Source organism: Gossypium hirsutum, chromosome A10 (genome assembly GCF_007990345.1).
Source record: "Gossypium hirsutum isolate 1008001.06 chromosome A10, Gossypium_hirsutum_v2.1, whole genome shotgun sequence".
Taxonomy (NCBI): domain Eukaryota; kingdom Viridiplantae; phylum Streptophyta; class Magnoliopsida; order Malvales; family Malvaceae; genus Gossypium; species Gossypium hirsutum.
The window spans coordinates 71,808,811-71,833,684 of NC_053433.1; the positions used below are offsets into that span (position 1 = coordinate 71,808,811).

A 24,874-nucleotide genomic window follows, 5' to 3' on the forward strand; every position below is an offset into this window, starting at 1 on the left:
ATACAACAATGATTTGATATCATAAACCATAATTACAGTTACATAAAAAAAAAGGGTTTTTTTTCCTTGTGATTTAATAATTTATTATAAAATAAATAAGAAAGTAATAATTATTGTGAAACAAAGCGTAGAGTGGAGAGGAGAGAATTTTGTGCCTTCCTAAACTAGTTGGGTTGGTGAGGGGTTGCCATCTTACTTAACATTAATCGATAAAAAAATCCCAATATTATTATATTAAAAGATTTGGGAATAAATAATAAAAGGGAACTCGTAAAAGCTTGATTGGGTGGAGGGTTTTGAAATTAGGCAAACAATCGTTGAAACCTGAAAGTGATATCATTCCACCACCAACCCCCAAAAGGTGGATGCTTGGATGGTATCTTCATTATCCTCCTTCATAGATTTTATAGATTTTTTATGATTTGTATTTAGTGAATTTAAATGATATGATTTTTTTTAAGTATTATATATTTACGACATATTGTAGTTTAACTTAATAAATTTAATGATTATTATTTTATTTGGACTAAATTTTTAAATTTAAAAAAAATAATTAAAATTTATAATACATACTAATCGTATTTATATTTATTTATACAATGTTAGAGAGAAGGAGAAGTAGGGTGGAAGGTAGGTGGTGTTGAAATGTTTGAAATGACTGAATTGCCACCCAACAACAACAACCCCATTAGGAGAGTATAGGAGGTTTTGGACATTAGAAGTTGGTATTTCCAAAAGTTTACCCACCCCTAAATAGCGACATAACATGCAATGCTGAGGACATCATCATCCACAGCTGTTAAGTTGGTTGAGGGTGAAGATTCAACAATCCCTGTTGCCTCTTACAATTGCATTGTTATCAACGTTCTCGGTGTTGATTCTTGAAGGTTTCTTTTTGTTTTGGTACTCACCTTACTATCCTTTATTATAACATAATAGTTCACGGTACAAGCCGATTCTATTCAATTAAAAAGAAAAGCTTATTGGAATAGCTTCTCCAACTTTTTGTATTGAGAATTTAATTTAAGGAGATATTTTAATCCACGACATTGCCATTAACAGATATTATATCAATAAAAAGTAAAAATTTTAAAATTTTATTTTTAAAATAAGCACACAATAAATCTTGACAAATGATTGACAATATTTATTCAAAATTTTATAAAATTTTATGGTTTTCAATTAATTTCTAATCATTTTAATAATTTTTTTATTTTTCTATAATTCTAGAATGAATCTAGACAAATGGTTGTCTACATTCAAATGAACTTGGACAATCATTTATCTATATTCATTGGTGTACTTATTTTTAAAATAATTTCAATTTTTATTTTCACTAACGTGATACTGCTACATCAACAAACGATAATGACGTGGCATTGCCACATTAGCAAATGGTGCTAAAATGGCATTTGTCAACATTCACATTAACATTGTTGTTTGTTATTAACAATGAATGTTAGCCAAAGGCTCTCATCGGTCAAAATTGTCAATTTAGGAGTTTAAATCGGTGCAAAATGTTTGGAGGGGTTTATTTGATTTTTCTTAAAAAATTCGAGGGTTTATTTTACCAATAAGCCAAAAAAAATACAGATGTTATGAATATTAAAAAAATATATTATATATTAAATTAAAAATAGCATATTTAAAAAAAATTAAAAAACAAATGACTCTAAAACAAATTTGAATGATTCATTTACATATATAAACACTAGATTTTGTCACACTCATGATGTGGGTGAAAGATTTCTTTTAAAATTTATTTAATAATGAATATAAATAGAGTAGTAAACTTGTATTTTAATATTATTAAACAAGTGTTCGATCCTTTGTTTGTAACTTTTAATTGTTTTATTTAAAAACGATATAAAAGTATGAAAATAAAGAAAAGTACCATCATGATGATATTAATTATAATTTAAAAGAAAAGATATTTTTGTAATTGCATAATTGAGTTGGTGACTTGATTAAGGGTGACACCAACTCAGTAAAGTACTTAAATATATAATATTAATTATAATTTAAAAGAAGAGGTATTTTTGTAATTACATAACTAAGTTAGTAACCTGATTAAGGATGACACCAATTTAGTAAAGTACTTAAGTGTAAACTAGATATTATCACACCTAAGGTGTGGGTGAAAATTGTATGTAACAATTAAAAAAGACTTTGGTTGAAATGGGAAAGTTAAAAGCTCACTTATTATAATGTTTTGGATTCAAATCTCATTATATGCAAACATTAAAAGTGGAAAGAAAATAAATTTTGAGTGTCTGCTTCTTTGGAAAGAACAATGAGAGATCATTGTTTTCAATCAATCTTATATGTTAGTTCAAAATTATGCATTTTTCAAATATTTTATTTTCTTTCTTTTCATTTTCAATTTTACCAAATTTTTTATTTTTATTTTCTATTTTTCCATCTCTCCATACTTGTAATCTTTTACCCCTTCAATTTTCAAACCTGTTATTTTCTTCCCAAAACCTAATTATATAAATAAAATTTGATAGAAAGTAGAATAAAGATGAGTTAATTCTTAAACAGCTCTATCCACATGAAACTAGCCTTTTAAAACTTAAATCAAAATTTTATATCTTCCCCTTTGTTTAAGCTTTCAACATCTTTTGGGGCGTCATATTGGACCCAACGCCCAAACAAATTTCCTATCATTTAAAAAAAATCAATAACAATTTACAATTTTTTTTATAATTAATGTTATATATTTAAGATTTAAAATTATTTTCTCTAATAATATCATTTTTAAAGTTCAAATTTATATTTTTTTAAATTATAATATATTTTATAACTGCACTCAATATTTATTAAACTATTTATATTTTTAATTTTAAAATTATAAGATGTAAAATTAAAAAATATTAATACATATTTGTAGTTTTTAAATTAAGTTTAAACCAATTATTATTATTATTATTAGCGTGTAGAAGAAAGGTCCTAAAGTATTCTCAGCTTTTATTTTCAAAAAAAGTATTATGGAGGTCTTTGTACCAGAAATTCAATTATATTTTTCTTATTATATTAAAAAAATAAGTAAATTAATCCTTAACGTTAGATCAAAGAGTAAACTGGTTTTTTTGTTAAAAATTTCATCAATTTCAACTGTTAAAAACTAGTTCTATACGTTATTGTGGCACATCACGTGTTACTGTCTAGTTATTCTGTCAGTAATGTCAGTTTTTAATAGTACAAATAAATTAAATTTTTAACAAAAAGAACCCATTTTCTTTTTGATATAATGTATAATGACAAATCTGCAATAGAAAGAGTAAAATGCAATCTAATTTTTAATATAAAGACCTTTATGATACTTTTACTTTCATTTTCTTCATTTTTCTTTTAGCTAGTTTATAGTGCCATATACATCATATATGATATTAAGTGTTTCAAATTTGTAATTTATTAAAAAAATATAGTTTTATTTTAGGCAATTAATGCAAAATAATATATTGAGTTATACAAATGTATTATAACGTTATTTTATACATAATTAAATTTTGATATTTAAAATTAAAGTAATATGATTTTTAAACTTTTCTATTTAGTGAAAAAGCACTTTAATATAAAATATTTTATAATTTTTAACTTTTTGTATAAAAGTTCATTTAGAAATGTCTTTTATCATAATCATAATTCTTATTTTTGTGTATGATAAATTTTTTATTAAATAAATTTAGTTAATTAAATATTTTAATAAATTAAATTCTTATTTATAAATATGGAATTTTTTATAAATAATATATTTAAAATTTCAAAGTCAATAATATTTAAACAACAGTATATTAATTAATCCAAAATTTTCTTTAAACTCGTGTTTTTATATATAATTAACTTTTAATGTCACATATGTTATATGTGATTTTATGCGTTTTATATTTGATTAATTTTTTAAATATTATATTTTTAATTGCAATAGTTCGCGTAAAATAATCTTTTTATTTGAATTATTGAATATAAATAAAATATATTATCAATTCAATTATTATAATAAATTTTTTTCAAATAATAATCAAAGCATATTTAACATATTCAACATACAAAATAGTTTACTTTATGTAATTAATGTAAAGTAACATTATTCAAAATAATAAAAAAATTAACATAATTAACTCTAATATTAATTAAATGATAATTAAGATGTTTAGAACTCTATTAAAGTAATAACTCTATTTTACCAATTGAGTCTTAACTCAATTGACGTCAACATTGTTGCCAGTGTAGGAGGACATGAGTTCGAATACGCTGAAACGCATTATATTCCTATTTAGAGGTTGGGAGGGGCTATGGGTAATTTTAAGTATTTTGTCAAAAAAGAGCATATACGGTAAATAACCTATAATGAGATTAATGCTAAAAAAAGCAATAACTCTATTTTACATTAATAAAATTAGCACAACTTTTGTTTAATCTTAAACTCATGCTTATATATATATATTATAGATATAAACTATTATAAAATAATAGTTAAATTGCAATATTGATCCTCTACTATGCCAACATTTAGGATTCAATCATTATCTTTTAAGTTGACATAACTTGCATTTCTACTTTTACAATGATACTAGTTAATTCAAATAGTTAACATGTTTAATTATTCCAATTAAAATGCTAATGTATATTTTTCTTAAAATCATCTTTTATAACACTAAAAAAACTATTTCGACGTGATAAGTCGGAATGAGTATATTAAGGAAAAAAACTTAACCTAGAAATTTTAACCGAAATAATTAAAGTTGTCAACTATTTGAATTAACTAATAATATTAAAAAAATAGATGTATCAAATTATATCAAATTAAAGCACAAGTACTATTGATTGAGCCTTTACTTAGTTGGCATTGTTGTTATTGCAACAATTATAAGGATATGGATTCGAGTGCGCTTATGTGTGTTATGAGTAGAAAATATCCTATACTTTTAAAGTTAAAAATTCAATCATATTACTTTTTCAATTTAAAAATTGTAGCCTAATCATTATCATCACCGGTAATTTCTATTCTAAATTTTCAACTTAACATACTTATTTTTCGTTAATCATATGACACCTTGCATGATGACAACTTAATCAACATGCTAAATTGACAATTTTTTTTAATAAAAATACTTACTATCTATACATATAAAGTGTCTGGTTGAGTTGATCTTACAAGTCAACTCGACACCAACTTAATTGTGAAATTATTAAAATACCCTTATATTAAATGATAATTAATATTATTATAAGAGCATTTTAATCTCTTCATATTTTTTATTTAATCTTTAAATAAAACATTTGAAAAACATAATTTGAGAATCAAACCTTAAACCAATAGATACATATAAAAGACCCTAACCACCTCATTAATAATAATTTGTTAACATGTCTATAATATATATATTTTTAATATAAAATATTTTCGTTCATCCATAATCCACTTTTAATAATTGGACTGAGATGACAATTTAATGAACATGCTAATTCGACAATAAATTATTATAAATATATTTACTATTTTAATAATTGGATTAAGATGTTAAATTAAAACAGTTGAAAGGCTTAATTTCTAACCTTTTAAGTACATGGACTAAATCTCAAATTTTGTCAAAATGTAGGGACTAACAAGATTTTTAACCATAAACACCTAATAAATAATTAGGAAGAATATCACATTTGGTACCTATACTTTCATAAAATGTGTAATGTGGTACATGTACTTTGAAAATGTCCAATATGGTATCTGAACTATCACTATATGTTTTATTATGATATTTGGGGTGAGTTTGGATGGGCGACGCGTTTACCTGCAGTTAGAGTGAAAACAACGGTGGTGATAAGATTAAATATTGTAGCGGTACTGTAGCGTGAGACAAAAAGTAAGCTAAACGCATCGCACCGCACCCCACTACCCATCTAAACCCACCCTTGGTGTTAACACCGTTAGTGCATTACTAAACCAACCAATGAAAATTCAACACATAAAAATTATTTTCCAAACCATCAAATTCACATGGATAATATAATATTACGAAGAAACTAAATAAAACAAAATTTTATATTTAAATTAAAAAAAACTAAACATATGGCTAAACTTACGACCATCATATTCTCCATTTAAGTAAACGGTCAACTTCTCCAAAGTGTTTTCCATTTGAAATAATATTTTTGTTGATTTTAAAATAATATTTTTCTTTATTCATGAAAGTATAAGTAATTTCATGTAAGTTTAGTATTTATTTCTTTTTTATTAATTATATGTTTAATTATTTTTTATTTTATTTATTTTTCACATAATGTTATATTATTAATGTGGAATTGATAATATGAAAAAAGAAATTCTACATATCGAATTTTTATTGACTAGTTTAGCACTTCACTAATCATGTTAACACTAAATGCTATAATAAAACACATATTGATAATTTAAGTATCACATTATATATTTTCAAAGTATAAGTACCACATTAGATATTTTATAAAAGTACATGTATCATAATAAAATTTATATTGATAACTCAAGTAGCACATTGAACATTTTATGAAAGTATAGGTACCAAATTTGAAATTATTCCTAAATAATTATAATATAAAAAAAATTGTTTTAACCATCACCAACCAACCAAGAGCGGGCCACTAAAATATAGTAAATGACAGAGAAGAAAAAGGGTATAATGGTACTCTCATATCTTCATCACACTCTTTTATAAGCAGAGCTGCAAACACTTCCCGATCTGTCTTCACCAATTTTCCCCCATTACCAATTCCCTTCAATTTCTCCATTTTCTCTGAAATCCAATGGATCCAGTAAGCAGTTGGGGCAATTCCTCCCTCGACTCCGTCGATCCCGAAATCCATGACCTCATCGAGAAAGAGAAGCGTCGCCAATGCCGCGGCATCGAGCTCATCGCTTCCGAGAACTTCACTTCCTTCGCCGTCATCGAAGCCCTCGGCAGTGCCCTCACCAACAAATACTCCGAGGGCATGCCTGGTAACCGTTACTACGGCGGAAATGAATTCATTGATGAGATCGAGAACCTCTGCAGATCTCGCGCTATCCAGGCTTTCCACCTCGATCCTACCAAATGGGGTGTCAATGTCCAGCCTTATTCCGGTTCCCCGGCCAACTTCGCTGCTTACACGGCCGTTCTCCAGCCTCATGATAGGATCATGGGACTCGATTTGCCTTCAGGCGGTCATTTGACTCATGGGTATTATACCTCCGGTGGGAAGAAGATTTCTGCTACTTCTATTTACTTCGAGAGTTTGCCTTACAAGGTGAACTCCACTACGGGGTACATTGACTACGATAAGTTGGAAGAGAAGGCGTTGGATTTCAGGCCTAAGCTTATCATTTGCGGTGGAAGTGCGTATCCTAGGGACTGGGATTACGCTAGGTTCAGGGCCGTTGCTGACAAGTGTGGTGCTCTGTTGTTGTGTGATATGGCTCACATTAGTGGCCTTGTTGCTGCTCAGGTATGTAATTTTAGTTGGATCTTATTTTGTTTTTCTTTAATCTTACATGTTATTGATGGGTGGCTTTGAGATCTGGGTTTTTTTATTTGGGATTTCAATTGTTTATATGTTTTTAGAATTTTTATGGATTGGATCTGGGATTTGTGTGATTTAGTATGATCTTTAGCATCTGGATTTGGGGTTTTGATGCGACTTCATTTTGCATTAAATTAATCATAGTTTATAAAAAAATTCAAGGTCTGTCTATGGCTTCATTCTCTTGTCTTTTAATGCATACATGCAGTGCATTTTTAGGGTGTGAAAATTAAAATTGAATAAAATGTGTTCAACTTAGTACTTTTTTCTTTTCTCGAAAAGTTTAAGCTGTCTTGCAGATCTAATAGTGGAATCTATTTCAGAAATGAAGTGCTTTATCATTGAAGCATAAACCAAATCTGAGAAATCTAAATGTGGTTCAGTCCGAATTCGTTTCTAATAATGCTTTTGGTAGTAACAATGGAGATTTGAGTGAATCTAAATATGATTCCCATCAATTTTTCTAATGCTGTTAGTTCCTTTCCAAAGTTCACCCCACAATCTCTATTTCAACATTAATTTTATATATGAAGTTCTTCGAGTAATTGTTTTTGCTTTATTAGATTCCTTTGTGCACTAACTAAATTTCAAGTTATTAACTTTTACGGATTCTATTGTTCGAGCAGGAGGCAAACAATCCGTTTGAGTTCTGTGACATTGTCACAACCACCACCCACAAGAGCTTGAGGGGTCCTAGGGCTGGTATGATTTTCTATCGCAAGGGACCAAAGCCACCAAAGAAGGGCCAACCCGAAGATGCAGTGTATGACTTTGAAGACAAGATCAACTTTGCAGTTTTCCCTTCCCTTCAGGGTGGTCCTCACAATCACCAGATTGGTGCCCTGGCTGTTGCCTTGAAACAGTCCATGACACCTGGGTTCAAGGCATATGCTAAACAAGTGAAGGCCAATGCAGTTGCCCTTGGAAAGTACCTGATGGGCAAGGGATACCAGCTTGTTACTGGTGGAACTGAGAACCACCTTGTTCTTTGGGATCTCCGACCTCTTGGATTGACTGGTATGGCAGTTGAATTACTTGGCCTCAAGGTTGTTGAACAATTGCCTTTGATGAATTCTCATCTTTATCTATCGTTGTTTTTACAGGCAACAAGGTTGAGAAGCTTTGTGACCTCTGCAACATCACTGTTAACAAGAATGCTGTTTTTGGTGACAGCAGTGCATTGGCTCCGGGAGGTGTACGAATTGGTAAGTTAGCGTACCAAAATGAATCCCTTGCTAGTGAGAGATTACCTAACACTTGCAAGTTTGGTCAAATTTCAAATTTTATCTCATACGGTCATTTGATGCGAGATGTGTATGCATGACAGGTACACCTGCCATGACTTCAAGGGGTTTGGTTGAGAAGGACTTTGAACAGATAGGCGAGTTCCTCCACCGAGCCGTGACAATCACTTTGAACATCCAAAAGCAATATGGTAAGCTTTTGAAGGACTTCAACAAAGGGTTGGACAACAACAAGGAGATCCAAGAGCTGAAGGTTGATGTTGAGAAGTTCGCATCCTCATTCGATATGCCTGGCTTCAAGATGTCCGAAATGAAGTACAAGGATTAGATCTAAATAACCATACGATCTAATTGATGTTATTATCAGCATCTGCCACTTTTTGGGTTGCCCCCATTTGATGTCTTATGAGTGAAAGGAAAAAGAAAGGGAAAAGAGAAGGATGCAAATGCCTTCCACGTACGGTTTTAAGTGTCTTCATTTACTGGTCAATTTGATATGATATTTTTCAAGTTTTTGCTGTTCTGTCTTTATAAGAGTTTGCATAAAACGTATGTACTAATTTTATGTATTCTTTTTTGTTGCTAGAAAAGTTTTTTTTTTGGGGGGGGAGATAAAGGAGAGAAATGAATGGTGTTTGATTGAACATCCCAAACTCTGGAAAATAAAAAGAGGAAAAATTATTCACCTTCTGCATAAAATTTGTGGACTAATTTCTCGCATCGTTAGATTCTCTTTTGTTATAACTCATAATGTTGGTACTTGTAACAATTAATAGTAAAGAAGGCTGACGGCTGTAATATTCTAAATTTAAAAATTATTCAACATTTTTCCCGAAACAAAAAATTATTTACTATTAAAACATTTTTTCTAAATTAAAAATTTATATAAAACTAAGGTTAGAATATCTAATCAAAAAGATTAATTACCTATTAATGACAATGATAATTTTACTTTTAATCCATACTAATTTGTTTCCTTTAATCCATCCTACTTCGTTTCATTCTTACTAAAAAAGTTGATTTCCTATTAATAGCCACATTAGTAAATATATATATATTAGTTAATAATATAGATTATACAAAGTAAAAAATAATAATATATTATAGTTAATAAAAAAACTATACATATTTACTTGTCTATGTACTTATAGCATCAAAAGAAACAACATTATAAAACAAATAAATTTTATCCTAACATCACTACTTAAATTTTAGTTTCCATAAAAAATTAAATTAAATATAAAATTAATATTTAACTAAAAAACCAATTAAACATTAAATAAATAAATCAAGCTATTAAAAATAACATAGAAATTTTGATCTATAAAAGAAAATAAATTAAAAAACAAAAATTAGGCAAAACAACATACAACAATTATAATAACGATTCATGATAAATAGAAAAGATATTTACACTACATTAATAATACATTTAAGAGTAATGATTCATTATAATAATGTTTCATTTTTTTAAATATACTTCCATCTTATTAATGTTAATAATCTCCATTCTTTTTATTAGTGATTCTTCTTATATCTTATTTGATTCAATGTGTCTAACTACCAAAGGCTATTTATAAAGTTAAAGTTAAATTTTAATTGGTATATAAATTAAGTGATAATTAATCTCTATGCTCAGTTTAGACTTATTTTCAATCTAAATTAAAATTTAATTTAATTTAATATTTATTATTAACATAATTTTATGTTTATTAAAATAAAGAGAGATGGAGAGAATAAAGAACAAAGAAAATATTAAAGCAACAGAGAATTTACTTTATTAATCAAAGGGATGATTACAATGTTTCATTAGGGTCTCTATTTATAGGCATAAGAAGTATAAAAGAAGTAGAGATCTAATTCTAATAACAATTAGAATTTACTTGATCATGATGGACATGCACTTAATAAGATCTTCATAACACTACTTCTTGGATGTCCATTGATAAATAATGTGCCTCGTTAAAAAATTATTAGGAAAAACCCTGTGGGATAAAAAACCTAATGAAGGAAAAATAGTACACAATCTTCTATTACAAACTGCCTCGTTAAAAACCTTTACCAGGAAAACCCAATGAGACAAAACATTGGTTAAAGGAAAAGAGTACGACTTGTTTTTAGACTCCCCCTGATGGCAACATTGCATTACATCTTTGAGTTGACGCATTCCAATCTTGTGTAGTAGTCTTTCAAATGTTGAAGTTGGCAATATCTTAGTAAAAAGATCTGCTAAATTCTTACTAGAACGAATTTGTTGAACATTAATACCACCTCTTTTCTCAAGATCATGGGTGAAGAATAATTTTGGTGAAATATGTTTCGTTCTGTCATCTTTGATATAATCACCTTTCAATTGATACATGTTGCATTATCTTCGTATAAGATAGTTAACATATTTTCCTGTAAAGGCAAATTACATATCTTCTGGATATGTTAGGTCAATAACCTTAGATAAATATCTCCTGTAAAGGCAAATTACACACTCTCAACTTGCCTCATGCATTGCAATTATTTTTGCATGATTTGAAAAAGCAACAACTAATGTTTGCTTTGTTGAACGCCATATATGGCAGTACACCTACATAGATAAATATCATGTTTGAGATTGACCTTTGTGTGGATCTAATAAGTATCCAACATCAACATAGCCAACTAATAGGGATTTTGAATCATTTGAATAAAATAACCTCACATCAATAGTCCCTCTGAGATATCTAAATATATGTTTAATTCCACTCCAATGTCTATGTATTAGAGAAGAACTAAATCTTACTAACAAGTTTACAACGAAAGTTATATCAGGTCTTGTGTTGTTTGCAAGATACATCAATGCTCCTATGTCACTTAAATATGGTACTTCAGGACCAATAAACTCTTCACCATCCTCGCAAGGATGAAATTGATTTTTATTCACATCTAATGATCATACAACCATCGGAGTACTTAATGAGTGTGCTTTATCCATGTAAAATTTCTTTAATAACTTTTCCATATAAGTTGATTAATGAACATAAATTTCATTTTTTAACTACTCGATTCGTAAGCCAAGATAAAACTTTGTTTTTCCAAAATCTTTCATCTCGAATTCTTTTTTTTTTAAACAATTTACTAAATTTTGAAGCTCTTCAAGAGTTCTAATAATAGTTAGATCATCAATATAAACATCAATTATCACAAAATCTGATCCAAACCTTTTTATAAAGACACATGACCAAATTGGATCGTTTTTGTAACCTTTTTTTTTAAAACAAGTATTCACTAAGACGATTGTACTACATATGTCCAGATTCTTTAATCTAATTGAGCAATTTTCTCAATAAACTTTATATTTTTTTGGGATTTTAAATCCTTCAGGGATTTTCATATAAATTTCACTATCAAGTGTACTATATAAATAGGATGTAACAACATCCATTAGATGTATGTCAAGTTTTTCACGTACTGCCATACTAATAAGATATCTAAACGTGATTGCATCCACCACAGGAAAATATGTCTCTTCATAATCAATGCTGGGCCTTTGTGAAAATTCTTGTGCTACAAGTCGAGTTTTATATCTTACGACTTCATCAATTTCATTTCATTTTCATACAAATACTCATTTATATCCTTCCGGCTTTACACCTTTAGCTGTTTGGACTACAGGTTCAAAAACTTCACATTTAGAAAGTGAATTCAATTCTTATTGAATTGCATCTTTTCATTTTTTCCCAATATTTTCTATTTTTACATTCCTCAATAGATTTAGGCTCAAGATGATCATTTTCTTTTATTATTTCAATAGCAATATTATAAGCAAAATTGTTGTCGACAACTACATTTTTTTTTCAGTTTCATCTTTTTCTCGTATTGACATAATTTATTGAGATCTCTTCATTTTCATCAATTTCATTTTCAATTTTAGGTGGCTGAATCTCTTCTTGAGTTTTATAATTAGTTATGTCATTGGTCTCTTCAGGAACCACCGCCTCCACTATAAGACCATCTTAAATGTTTGCTCTTTTCCTTTTACGAGGATTTTTATATTTGGAACCGATCGATCTTCCACGCTTTAGGCATGAATTACTTTCTTTTGCACTAACAGTTTGCCTTATTAGGACATCAATTCGTATTTGAGCATTTTCAGTTGGTATGTGAGATTTAATGAATCTGGCAATTGTTTTGTAAAATGAATCATCTGTTGAACTTCTAGTTCACATTGCTTTGTACGAGGATCATAGACATTGATAATTCATTTCAAATACTTTATTAATCCAGCTTTTTATCCTCTCCCCCTAATGTTGGGGAAACTGACAAATCATGTCATAATTAAATCACAAATATCTTTTTAAAAGTAATTCATTAAATCACAGAGTATATAACCAATGACTTTTCATACATAAGTTTTCTCTCTTGTAAAATCTTATCAGTAATATTTTACCATGTAATTTTAATTGAGAACTTATTCTGAATACTGTAGAGTTATACTCACAGTTTTAAAAAACTTACAACTTTAAGTGCATCCAACCATAATAAGCTTTAGATAGAATTATCATATTCTATTGCTCATAAGTAATCTTTCGCAGTCAAATATTTTGCTTTCAATCCTTTAATGGGGATGATGATAAAAGAATATCACAAAGATTATAAAATAAATACAAATTAATAACCTAATCCAGTTTTTATTTATATGAAATATAATATTTTCCTCATTCACAATATCAATAGAAGATCTATTACAAATATCTTTTTAAAAGTAATTCATTAAATCACAAATTTTGTGCTTTTTAAATTGATATATTAGCTCTTTTGGAGCTTTCAACTAATTTTGTACTATCAAATATTGTAATAATATTTGTTTGTTTCAGTACCAAATAAGATAAATATTTTCTATCTGTAATGATAAAATTCATTACTGTATTTTCTTATCCTTCCTCAAAGAATATTAACAGAAATAAAATATTTGGGCATACACCACATATGTGGCCAATAATTTTTCATGCCACATTGATAACATAAGTTATCTTTACCCTTTAAAGAGTTATCTTGAGAACTCTCATTATTCTCTTATTTATTATTATGCTCCCACTTTTAGTGGTCCATAATTATATCTTTTATTTTCTTTATGTTTACATTCACTTCAGGGAATGCAACAAATCTAGTAAGACGAACTTATAAATATCCCAATAGATTATTTGTTTCATAATCATCATCGCAAACATGCGTGAAATTTCAAATCAAATCTATCTATTCATGTTGTCATGATTATTTTCCAACTATAATAAACATAGTATAATAAATAAAATATAGTAAAATATACCTGAAGATCTTTAACATCATCGTCATCACCTTGACTATTATCACGAGCACTATTACAAGTAGTAAAACAACTTTGTTTTAGTAATAACATTTATAATCTAATTGTAAAAATCATTTAATAAACAATCAAAATTTTCGTGTACGATGCTTGAAAATTATCCGATACACATTGTGTCAAATTTCAATATCACATATATATTATAAAATATTATGTTGCTCTAATAAAATATTTGTAAATTCAATTTAAAAGATATGATACAATCATTCAACGTTAGCAAGTTAATAAGACTAAATAAATCATATCAAATTTCCCTTTAATCAACAATGGTAGGTTAATAACACTTTCCACCATAATTAAAATTTTAAGAATATTTAATAACAAGAATTTAATAATCAAAACATCTAAATGTTATGCATAATATAACTTAATTAAAAAAAACTTCAAAAAAAAATGATTTACCAAAAAATAATAATAGAGAAAACATACCATATTAATAGCAAACATATCTAATTAGCAATTATATCTTTTACATAAAAAAATTAACCTAAAAAGGCAAAAATCAAATACCATCAAATGTGAAATTTATGTCAAATAAAAATTAATAGTAGTTATACCTTAATTAAAAAAAACATATGGTTAAAATATAAAAGTTTCTTACCAAAGTTATACTTTACCCATGTGTAGCAACATAAAATTTGCTTGGGTGCTAATTGAGGTGATTTATTGAAAATTTGAAAACCGAATTTCAATTTTATAAAAAAAATGGAGTCGCCACCGATCCTTTTTCCTAGGTGTGATCGGACACCTAATAAATCCTCTTTTTAACGGAAAAATTTATTTTTGGGTAAAAAGAAGGCCGAGTTTAGGTCTACGTCAAAACTCTAGAGAAAAATAGGGTTCGGGAGTCGGTTACGCACGAGGAATGTATTAGCACCCTCGTGACGCCCAAAAAATAGTATCTCATTAAACATGTGTCGTCTCAATTTTTAAAAATGTGAGTTCAATGCAATATTTAATCGCGATCCAATCAAAACAAGAAAATTTTTATAATTTCGGTTTCTTTTGAGAAGGACATTCCGTTTTTAACATAAGCCGATTGACATTCACCCAACATAGCGATGAAATCGACGACTTAATGTTAAATCAGTACGTTGCCTTGCTTATTGAAATTAATTAGAAAGTATGAATGAAAATTTTTAAAGAAATAAAAAGCAAACTGATACATAATGGGTAAGAAACAGAAAATAAAAGAGTTAGAAATACATCGAAGCAAATAATAAACCTGACAATAATGTTAGAAACGATAACAATGCATGCGATATTAAATGCGATAATAATATTATTAATCACGAAATAAAAACAGTGAATATATCTATATATAAACATATAACAATAATAAGTAAGGTGATGAAAGCATAATATTAAAAATACTGATAATTCTACATACAAATATACATAATAATAGTATTGAAAACTATATACATAATATATAAAAATATAATATTAAAATATATATACATAAAAGGGTAAAATGAATAATATGGAAAAAAACTTAATATAAATAATAATGAAACATTTTAAAATAAATAAAATGGAGTTTAAAAATAAGGTATATAAAATAATTTAAAATAATAAAATAATTTTAAATAGATAATACATGAAAACAAATTCAAAATCAAATATATGTAAAACCTTTCAAAATAAATAAAATATACGAAATAGCTTAAAATAAATGATACATAAAAATTTACAAATAAGTAACGTCTAACAAATTTTAGAATGACATAAAAAATAGTTTAGCTCAAATAACGTTTAGAAAAAAAGAATAATATATAAATAGCTTGAGAATAATATAACAAGTTTAAAATAAATAATGTATAAAAGAAATCTAAAATAAAGAATATAAAATAGTTTTAGCTAGATAATATATATACAAAATTTAAAGAATATGATAAATGAAATAATGTATTAATATATAATAAAGCAGTCTAAAAATAAATAGAATATATAAAAAATAATATATGTAAGACAAATTTTAAAATAAACAGTATGTAATAATTTATGATAATCAAACAAAAAAATACATATGAAAAGGTTTAAGCTGAATGATACAAAACTTGAAACAAATAATGCAAAATAATAAAATAATAAGCAATACAACAGTTTCTAAAAGAATAAGCAAATAAATGAAGTAAATGAATTAAGGACAGGGATGAAAACAAGCTAAAATTTCGGGGTGCTCAATATAAATACTGGAAAGTTAATCAAGGATCCGAACGAAGCGCATTAAAACTAGCAGGGACTAGTTGGGAAAACATTCCCTTGGTTCCCTACGCATGTTCAGCAAGACCGTCCAAGGGACTGAATTAAAAAAAAACCACACGAAATTTGAGGGCCAAATCACAAATAATAAAAAAAAATAAGCCTGATCAAGTGGTGCTACAAAAGGGAGGGATTAAAAATGTAAATCACCCTTTCAAGGTGGGAATGCACGGATTCACACCCGACACAGTTGTTTCATTCAATGTTCTAAAACCCATCTTTATATATATATATTTTTAGAAAAAAAACAAAAAAGTTTTGAAACCTCTCATCTCTTCCGACGAAGGCGCTTTCTCTGCCCACCGTGCCACCATGGCGTCGGCGGCCGACGGTGTACAGACAAGGGCCTTTCAGCCCCGTTTCGAAACCTCCTTTCCCTTTTTTTTAAAGAACTTTAAATCAGTTTTTATTTTTTTTTAAATGGAGAAAATGATTAACAAACGAACATACAACCACTCTGTCACCTTTTGGGACCCTCGGACACCGACTACGTCCATCGACGAAGAGGGAGACCGATTCAGGTATTTTTTGTTTCCTTCTTTTGATTTTCGTATAAATATATGTAAAAATGAAAAGAATAGAATGAAATAAAGAGCAAAAAAAAAGAAAAAGAAACTACCTTCAAAACTCTCTCTTTTTTATTGATAAGTATTTTTTCTTTGAACAATCGGTCCCCCCCTTTACATTGATCTTTTCTTTTGGCTTTATAGCCGATTACATATGATTTCTTACTATTCTCTGCTTGTTTCTGCTTCTATTTTGCGTGTTTCTCTGCTCTCTGTCTTGCTTTCTTTTTTTTTGTTCTCGTTTTGTAGGCCTAGACGGAAGCGATGGTGCAGAAGCTTGCCATGTTGGTACAAGCGGTGTCAGGGGAGCCGACTTTCGGGCATTGGACGTGCCGACGAAGCACGTGGGAGAGGGCAATGGCTAGGGCGGCTCCTAGGGTTTGATTGAAAATGTTTTAGGATAGTGGGCTGATGTGTATTGGGTAATTGGGTTTATGGCTTAAGTTAGGTATTGGGTTTTGATATGGGTTGTAGTTTGGGTTTTAATTTTTGTAATTTGGATTTTAAAATTTGGACATTATTGGTTTATTTATTATAAGCCCAGGTCAAAATTGACCTATTACACGATGCTTGTACAATAAATCAAAGATCGAGAATAAAAATTATAATTCATTCTGAGATTGAATCTTTCAACATCTTGAAGATGAAGTTGTAAATGTGAAAGTTTAAGGTGAAAAATAATTTGATCTGTGGGATGACTTCGAAAGATTTTGAAAAAAATTATAGAGAATCGTTATGTTGATAACATATTATAAAATAAAGAGAGATAGAGAGAATAAAGAACAAATAAAATATGAAAGCAATAGAGATTTTACTTTATTAATCAAATGGATGATTATAATACTTCATTAGAGTCTCTATTTATAGGCATAAGAAGTATAAAAGAAGTAGAGATCTAATTTTAATAGCTATTAGAATTTAAAGTACATAAAACTTTATCTTAATCATGATGATGGACATCCACTTAATGAGATATTCATAACAATATTTAAATTTTAATATAAATTAGGATTAAAATTTGGTAGAAGATCGGTTAAGCAGAATTAGGGGTCTGTAAAAATATTTTTTATATTAAAATATAAAAAAAAACTCTAGTTCTTAGGTTATTTTCCATTTTATAACTCTAAATTAGAAATACTAAATGTTTAGTTATTAAAATATTTTAAATTTTAATGCTGGGAACAACATATGGCATAAGATATACTGTTAAGTAGAATTAAGAGTGTGTAAAAGTTTTTCTAAATTAAATATTTTTATATTCAGAAGATAAAATTAATATCTATTTTATGCTTTTAAACTTCTTTTCATGTTATAACTCAATTTTATGTAATTAAAATTATCACTATTATTTTTATTTAACAAAATATAATATATTAAATAAATTTTATAATTTAGATTTAGTATTTATCTTTTCAAAATTATATTCTTTTTCACTTGATTTTTTCAATTTATTAAACAAATTTTGGAGAAAATATAAAATTTTATTTCTTATTAGAGAAATTTTGGAGAAAGTTTTCAAAAACTAGTCAAAATTCAAGGTTGACCCGAGGCTAACGATGTTGATGGGGATTGACAAAAAGTTTCAGGGGTCGGGCAGGCCTGAATTAAATTAAAATATTAGAAAGTATTTTGTGCGAATTGGACTGGGATGGGCTCAAATCCTTGCAAAAACTTTTTGAAAATCGGCCCATTACTCTACCAGACGCCATGATCAAAATTTGAACGTTTTTAGCCATTAAAAGCCCAAACTGGTTCAACCAAATCCAGAATTCTAAGCTCTCTTCCCCTCCAATTCCGCCCCTCACTTCCATTTCAGATGTAGAAATGGAATTCAAAGACTACAATAGTTTCAGTTTGGATTGGGACGACCATTTCACTGAAGACGTGATCCGATTAATGGATGCCATTGAAGCCACTCCTCCTACTCCTCCTCCATCTTCTCGCAAGAAACGCAATTCCGCCGTCCATCATCAAGATAACCTCAAAACCAGCCGCCAATTGCCCCATTCTATTCTCTCACCCCCGCCTTCTTTTCCGTCTTCCTTCGCTCGTTGTCAATGTATTTGCTATCCCTTACTTTACCCATTTTGTAATTAAAATAAATGCACTAATAGTAAACCCTTTGATTTTTCTGATTGGCAGCTAATACAAGGCTTAGATATCCGCCGTTGAGATTTGGAGGTCATATTTTGTATAGCTTTACGGAAGATGAGGTAGAAAATGCTGCAATGGAGCTATTAAAAATTGTTGAAATTAAGAAGAAAGAAATGGGTCAAGTTGCTTTAGGGTTTGATATTGAGTGGAAGCCCTCTTTCCAAAAAGGTTTGCTTCCTTTACCCTCCTTGTCTTGTTACATTCATTTCATATAATCCTTTCTCTTTATTTCCTAAGAAAGAAAAAAAGTGTGAAAACAAATAAATGTGAAAATCTCTTAAGTTAATATGAAACCTCTCTAAGGTATATTTGATCATTATTTTAAAGAATTGAGACTTAAAGTTGGAATTTTTTTCACATTGCATGATTTCTAGATAGAATACTTATGCTAGAATTGGCATTGTGTTTTTTTTGTAGGTTTTAATTTAATTTAATTATTTTTTTTATGTTTAGTGGTTCTGATATGCCATATTTTAAAACAAAATATATATCTCGTGTTTGGTGTTGTCCTCTTCCTTTCTTCCATAAAGCAGCATTGCTATAATTTCTTTTAAAGCAGAAAGTAAGCACTCTTTACCTATATTACTCGGCCTTAGGTGTGAGTGCCGGATATGGGGAAGTTCCCAACACAGAAATATTCAATTTTTTCCTATGTTTTTAATGTATTTGGAGATCCTCGAATGGTCATATCCCTATACTCCTGTCCAACTATGCGTTGAATACAGGTACTTTAGTAAAATGAAGAGTCAAAGCAATATAGCTCTTTAATCCATGTTTCATAAGTTGCTGTTGCCATTACCAATCATTTCCTTTTAATTGAAATACTCTTAACTGTGATAACCTAAATGGTTGTATGCTTGCAAACCGTTATTTATATTCATGTTTTTCCCTTATCTTGTCTACTTTCTGGTAGAAGTGGTCTATTTAGATCATTCTCTGATTGCATTTAGTATAGCATTGAAACATGCACATATTGAATTTGTACTAGTACACAGAATTCATACACCTCTACTAACATATCACTTGTCTATCTGGTTTCTGTCTTGCCCTCTTGAACTTTCATGAAAAGTAATATCTGTTTGGTACTATAGACATTGGCTTGTGTGGACTCTGGTATTGATATCCAACACTTGTATGTGTCTGCATGTTTGGTTTTTCTTTTTAAGTCTTGGAATTGGCTAAAAAGGATCTAAAAGTTAGATAAAAGTATGTGGATGCATATTTTAACAATGTCTTAAATAAAGATACATAAATGAAAATAATGCAATACCAAATATAATGAGTATTTGTTTTTTACTTTTATATTAATAATTAACATACATTTTATTGGTGAATCATAGAAAGGACGGACCACCACCCTTCATCATCCAACTAAAACAATAAGTTGTATCCACATTTGTGATGAAGTGTAAAACACATATTATGTGCCGTATCATATTGATGAAGTGGCAATCTTTATTGAAAAGTCCATGTAATGTACTTAAGGGAAATGGGGATGACTTTTTGGGACTTTGCAGATTAGAACTCAATAACAGGGGACTAATTACTTGCTAACATTTCAATCTAAGTGTTACAAACACACCTTTAGAACCTCTTCTTGCATCGTGTTGGGTGGACGGAATTGGTTAAAATGCTGCCTAGTTTGGGAATAAAAACTACGGTTACATCCTTGCATCCCATTCAATTATATGTATAAGAACAGAACTTTATACTCATTTTCATGCTTTTGCAAAGGGTACAAGGAGTTTGTTTATAATTGCATTATACAATACTGCATGGATAAATGTTTATCTTTGGAATTTTGACACTGTAGGAATTTTGCCTGGGAAGGCTGCGGTGATGCAGATATGTTGTGACAGTCAGTATTGTTATGTGATGCATATTTTTCATTCTGGCATACCTCAAAGTCTGCAGGTTCTTCTTGAGGACTCCGAAATTATAAAAGTAATATCTCTACAGTTAATCTGTTAATTGGCAACCTAAACTCCTGAATTTCTGTATCAGGTTTATATACTATTTCGAAATGATGCTTGTGAATGAACAGGTTGGAGTTGCAATTGATGGCGATGCTATCAAGGTGTTCAGTGACTATAAAGTATCTGTTAATGCTTTGGAAGATCTTTCAGATCTAGCGAATCAAAAATTTGGTAGTAATTGCCGGCACTGGAGTCTTGCTGCTCTGACAGAGGAGTTTATTTGCAAAGAGGTATCCATATAATTCTTCTATTTGAAAGCCTGGAGAAGACTGAAGCAGTCTTTCATCTTATGTACTCGTAATATGATATTAGTTCTCATTCGGTAAATCGTACTAGCTTTTCAGATTCCACCATGATATTTTGTTTTGGTTTCACTTTGAGCATAGAGGCAGAATGCTTTCATTGGGAAATCTTATTGAAATTTGAGTATTGCAGCTTCCGAAGCCCAAGAAAATTAGGCTGGGAAACTGGGAGTTATATCCTTTATCCAATGCGCAACTACAGTATGCAGCAACTGATGCTTTCGCTTCATGGCAAATATACCAGGTAATATTACAATTTCAATAAAATATTCTATTCTCCTATCATAAATGTAGATAGGCTTGGATTTTCAGCCTTCATTGTAAGTTTACGTTACCATTGTTACAATTGCTACTATTTATGTTGGCCTTGAGTTTTTATTGGACTCATATGTTCAAATATTTTCAAGATTTTATGTATTTAAAAAGTCATTGGAGGATCATTTATCCATATTTATGTCCGGATATACATCGAACTATGGGTGTTGGACATGAGTACTTCAAGAAAACTGAAGTTGGAGCAATGTAGACTTATAGCACTATTCTTTTTCCTAATAAGTATTTTGATATTGCATTGCAAATGCAGGTCTTAAAGAGCCTTCCTGATGCAGTGAAGGATCCGGCAGATAAACGAAGTGAAACCATTTCATCTCAATGATTTTCATAGTAAGTTTGATATCGTGCTTGCCGTTAGTCAGTTTTAAGTCAAGGCAGTTTGTTTAGGCCAAGAAACAAAGAGGTAAAGTATTTTATCTAGTTGGTAATTGCATGTGTTTGTTTTTGGCCACTTTCGAATTCCTTGTTTATATGCAATTGTTGTATATGATTTAATGTTGCAGCAAAGATGATCTGCATCTCTATTTATGAACAAATATTGTATTTGTTAATTCAACATCATCTAATTTGTACTTTTCATGCGACTTCAAACTTTATTACAAATCGATTTTGAATATCTTAACGTAGCTCGTGTTTAATTGATTATTTAAATATATATTTTTCATTTAATTAGTATTAGAAAAAACTCAATTCGTACATGATCAAGTTTATTGAGCATTGGAGTTTAGTTTGTTTTTTTTTGGGTAAATTATACCAGTAGTCATTAAATTATGGGAAAGTTTTTGTTTTGGTTGTTTTGTAAGAAAATTTGATATCATATGTAGTATTAATATGTCAATAACAATGATAATGCAATACAATACAATGGCAGTAACACAATAGAATACCAGTAATCGGACAAAGTTAAAACTTAAAAGAGGAATTTTGTCTAGGCCTGTATAAGTAGTTTCCTTAAAACAGATTCGTCCTCACCTCGGTGCTTTGAGTAACGTTGGACATTTGCCTCCCAGGATATAACAACAAATGATCACAGTAGTAGCACAACAATAGTGATCAATCTAACATAATCTTGTCTTTCTCTATTACTAGGAGAAATGAATTTAGAAAGAGTTTTTTATATTGATAGTTTTGATGATGATATGTTTTTGAAATCTCCTAACTTGGCTTTATATAGAGGAGAGGAAATGAATGAAGAGATTTGTTGAAAAATTAATAGATATGGGTGAATAGAGACAATGAATGAAAAAATTCAATATTAAACTAAGAGATACATTTTTTTTTCAAAAGATACAATTGTATGGAAAAATGCAATATTAAACCAAGAGATACAATTATCATTCATCACTCAATAATTATTTTTCAACAATTCCCCACATGAATGAAATAGATGGATCTCGTTTGATATTTGCATAGGATAGGTAGACATCAACCTTTTAATCTTCCATTGTGAAAGTATATTTACTTTACTAGTTGACCAGTAAACGCGATGTCCTTAAACTGTTCTGTCGTTTGTGTAAACGATGATATTCCTTACGCATATACCTCCCTTGTAAGATTTTTGGTTTTCATGGGTATGTTCATATGGTCGTGAACATTCTCCTTATTCTACAAGAGCTTAGAGAATTATGCCCCAATAGTCTCCTTGAAGCGACCTCACTTCACTCTCACATAGGTGACTTATATTGCTTGTTTCATTGAAATAGACAATGGTCATTAAAAGCATTGCTTAACCTTTTTCCACATTTTAATCATTGTTTTCATCATATGAATGGACTTGGGATAAGAACCCTCACAGTGACCTCACAAGGTCTATGAAAGTAAGTTGTCCCATTGAACCTAGATCTTGGGATCTCCAGTCAACTAGGTTTGGTTTTCCTTCACATAGCGCCTTAAATATTCATAGGCTTTAGTCCCATTCCTTTCGATGTTTTATCAACTTGGTCTCGGTTTAACCCTTTGGTTAGCGGATCCACAATGTTATCTTTTGATATTACAAAATCAATAAAGATAACTCTAGTTGAGATCAATTGTTTAACGGTATTGTGTTGATGACGCATGTGTCTCTACTTACCATTAAATATTACGTTCTGTGCTCCACCAATTGTTGCTTGGTTACCACAATATATGCATATTATGGGCACAGGCTTTGGCCATTCAGGAATATCCTCTAAAACATTTCGTAGCCATTCTGCCTCTTCTCCAGATTTTTCTAGAGCTACAAACTCAGATTCCATTGTGGATCTGGTTATAATCGTTTTCCTTGAGGATTTCCATGACACAATTCCTCCTCCAAATGTGAAAATATAACCACTTGTGCCTTTGGTATCTTGAATATCAGATATCCAATTGGCATCAGAGAATCCTTCTAACACAGCAGGATATCTGGGATAATGTAATCCGTAGTTCCGAGTATATTTGAGATATCTCAGTACCCTCACAATCGCTTTCCAGTGGTTCTCCCTTGGATTGCTTGTGAATCTACTTAAACTGCTTATAGTGAAAGCAATATTAGGTCTAGTGCAACTCATAAGGTACATTAGACTGCTTATGACTCTTGCATATTCCAGTTGGTTAATACTTTCACAGTTGTTTTTGAACAGATGTTGATTTATATCTATCGGAATTCTAGCTACACCAAAATCATCCTTGCCAAATTTCTCAAGAATCTTATCTATGTAGTGTGATTGAGTCAATACGAGACCTTCAAATGACCTTTTGATTTGGATGCCCAATATCACGTCAGCAAGTCTTATATTTTTCATATTAAATCTTGAATTTAACAAGTTTTTGGTACGTTTTACCATTTCATTGTTACTTCCAACAGTGAGTATGTCATCAACATATAAACATAGAATTACATATCTATCAATAGTGGTTTTGACATATATACATTTGTCACACTCATTAAATTTAAATCCATTTGATATCATGACACTGTCAAACTTTTCATGCCACTGCTTTGGTGCTTGCTTAAGTCCATACAAAGATTATACTAATCTCCAGACTTTTCTTTCTTGCCCTAGAGCTACATGACCCTCAGGTTGTTCCATGTAAATCTCCTCATCAAGATCTCCATTTAGAAAAGATGTCTTAGTATCCATTTGATGAACTTTTAGATTCCACAAAGCGGCAATAGCAA

At 29.4% G+C, this 24,874-nt stretch overlaps 2 protein-coding genes across 2 annotated transcripts; both read left to right on the plus strand.

The window, feature by feature from the left end:
• The first annotated feature begins 6,748 nt into the window (after positions 1-6,748).
• Positions 6,749-9,205, plus strand: LOC107914785 (serine hydroxymethyltransferase 4). Its single transcript, NM_001327113.1, is given in 4 exon segments — positions 6,749-7,464; positions 8,166-8,556; positions 8,643-8,744; positions 8,867-9,205. Coding segments are annotated over 4 exon segments (1,416 nt in total). The 5' UTR covers positions 6,749-6,786; the 3' UTR covers positions 9,112-9,205.
• A 9,415-nt stretch (positions 9,206-18,620) lies between these two features.
• Positions 18,621-22,312, plus strand: LOC107915120 (Werner Syndrome-like exonuclease). The gene is made up of 6 exons (XM_016844260.2): positions 18,621-19,029; positions 19,113-19,292; positions 20,938-21,068; positions 21,169-21,330; positions 21,536-21,646; positions 21,986-22,312. The coding sequence occupies exons 1-6, from the start codon at positions 18,795-18,797 to the stop codon at positions 22,055-22,057; spliced, it is 891 nt and encodes a 296-aa protein (XP_016699749.1). The 5' UTR covers positions 18,621-18,794; the 3' UTR covers positions 22,058-22,312.
• Positions 22,313-24,874: the final 2,562 nt, after the last annotated feature.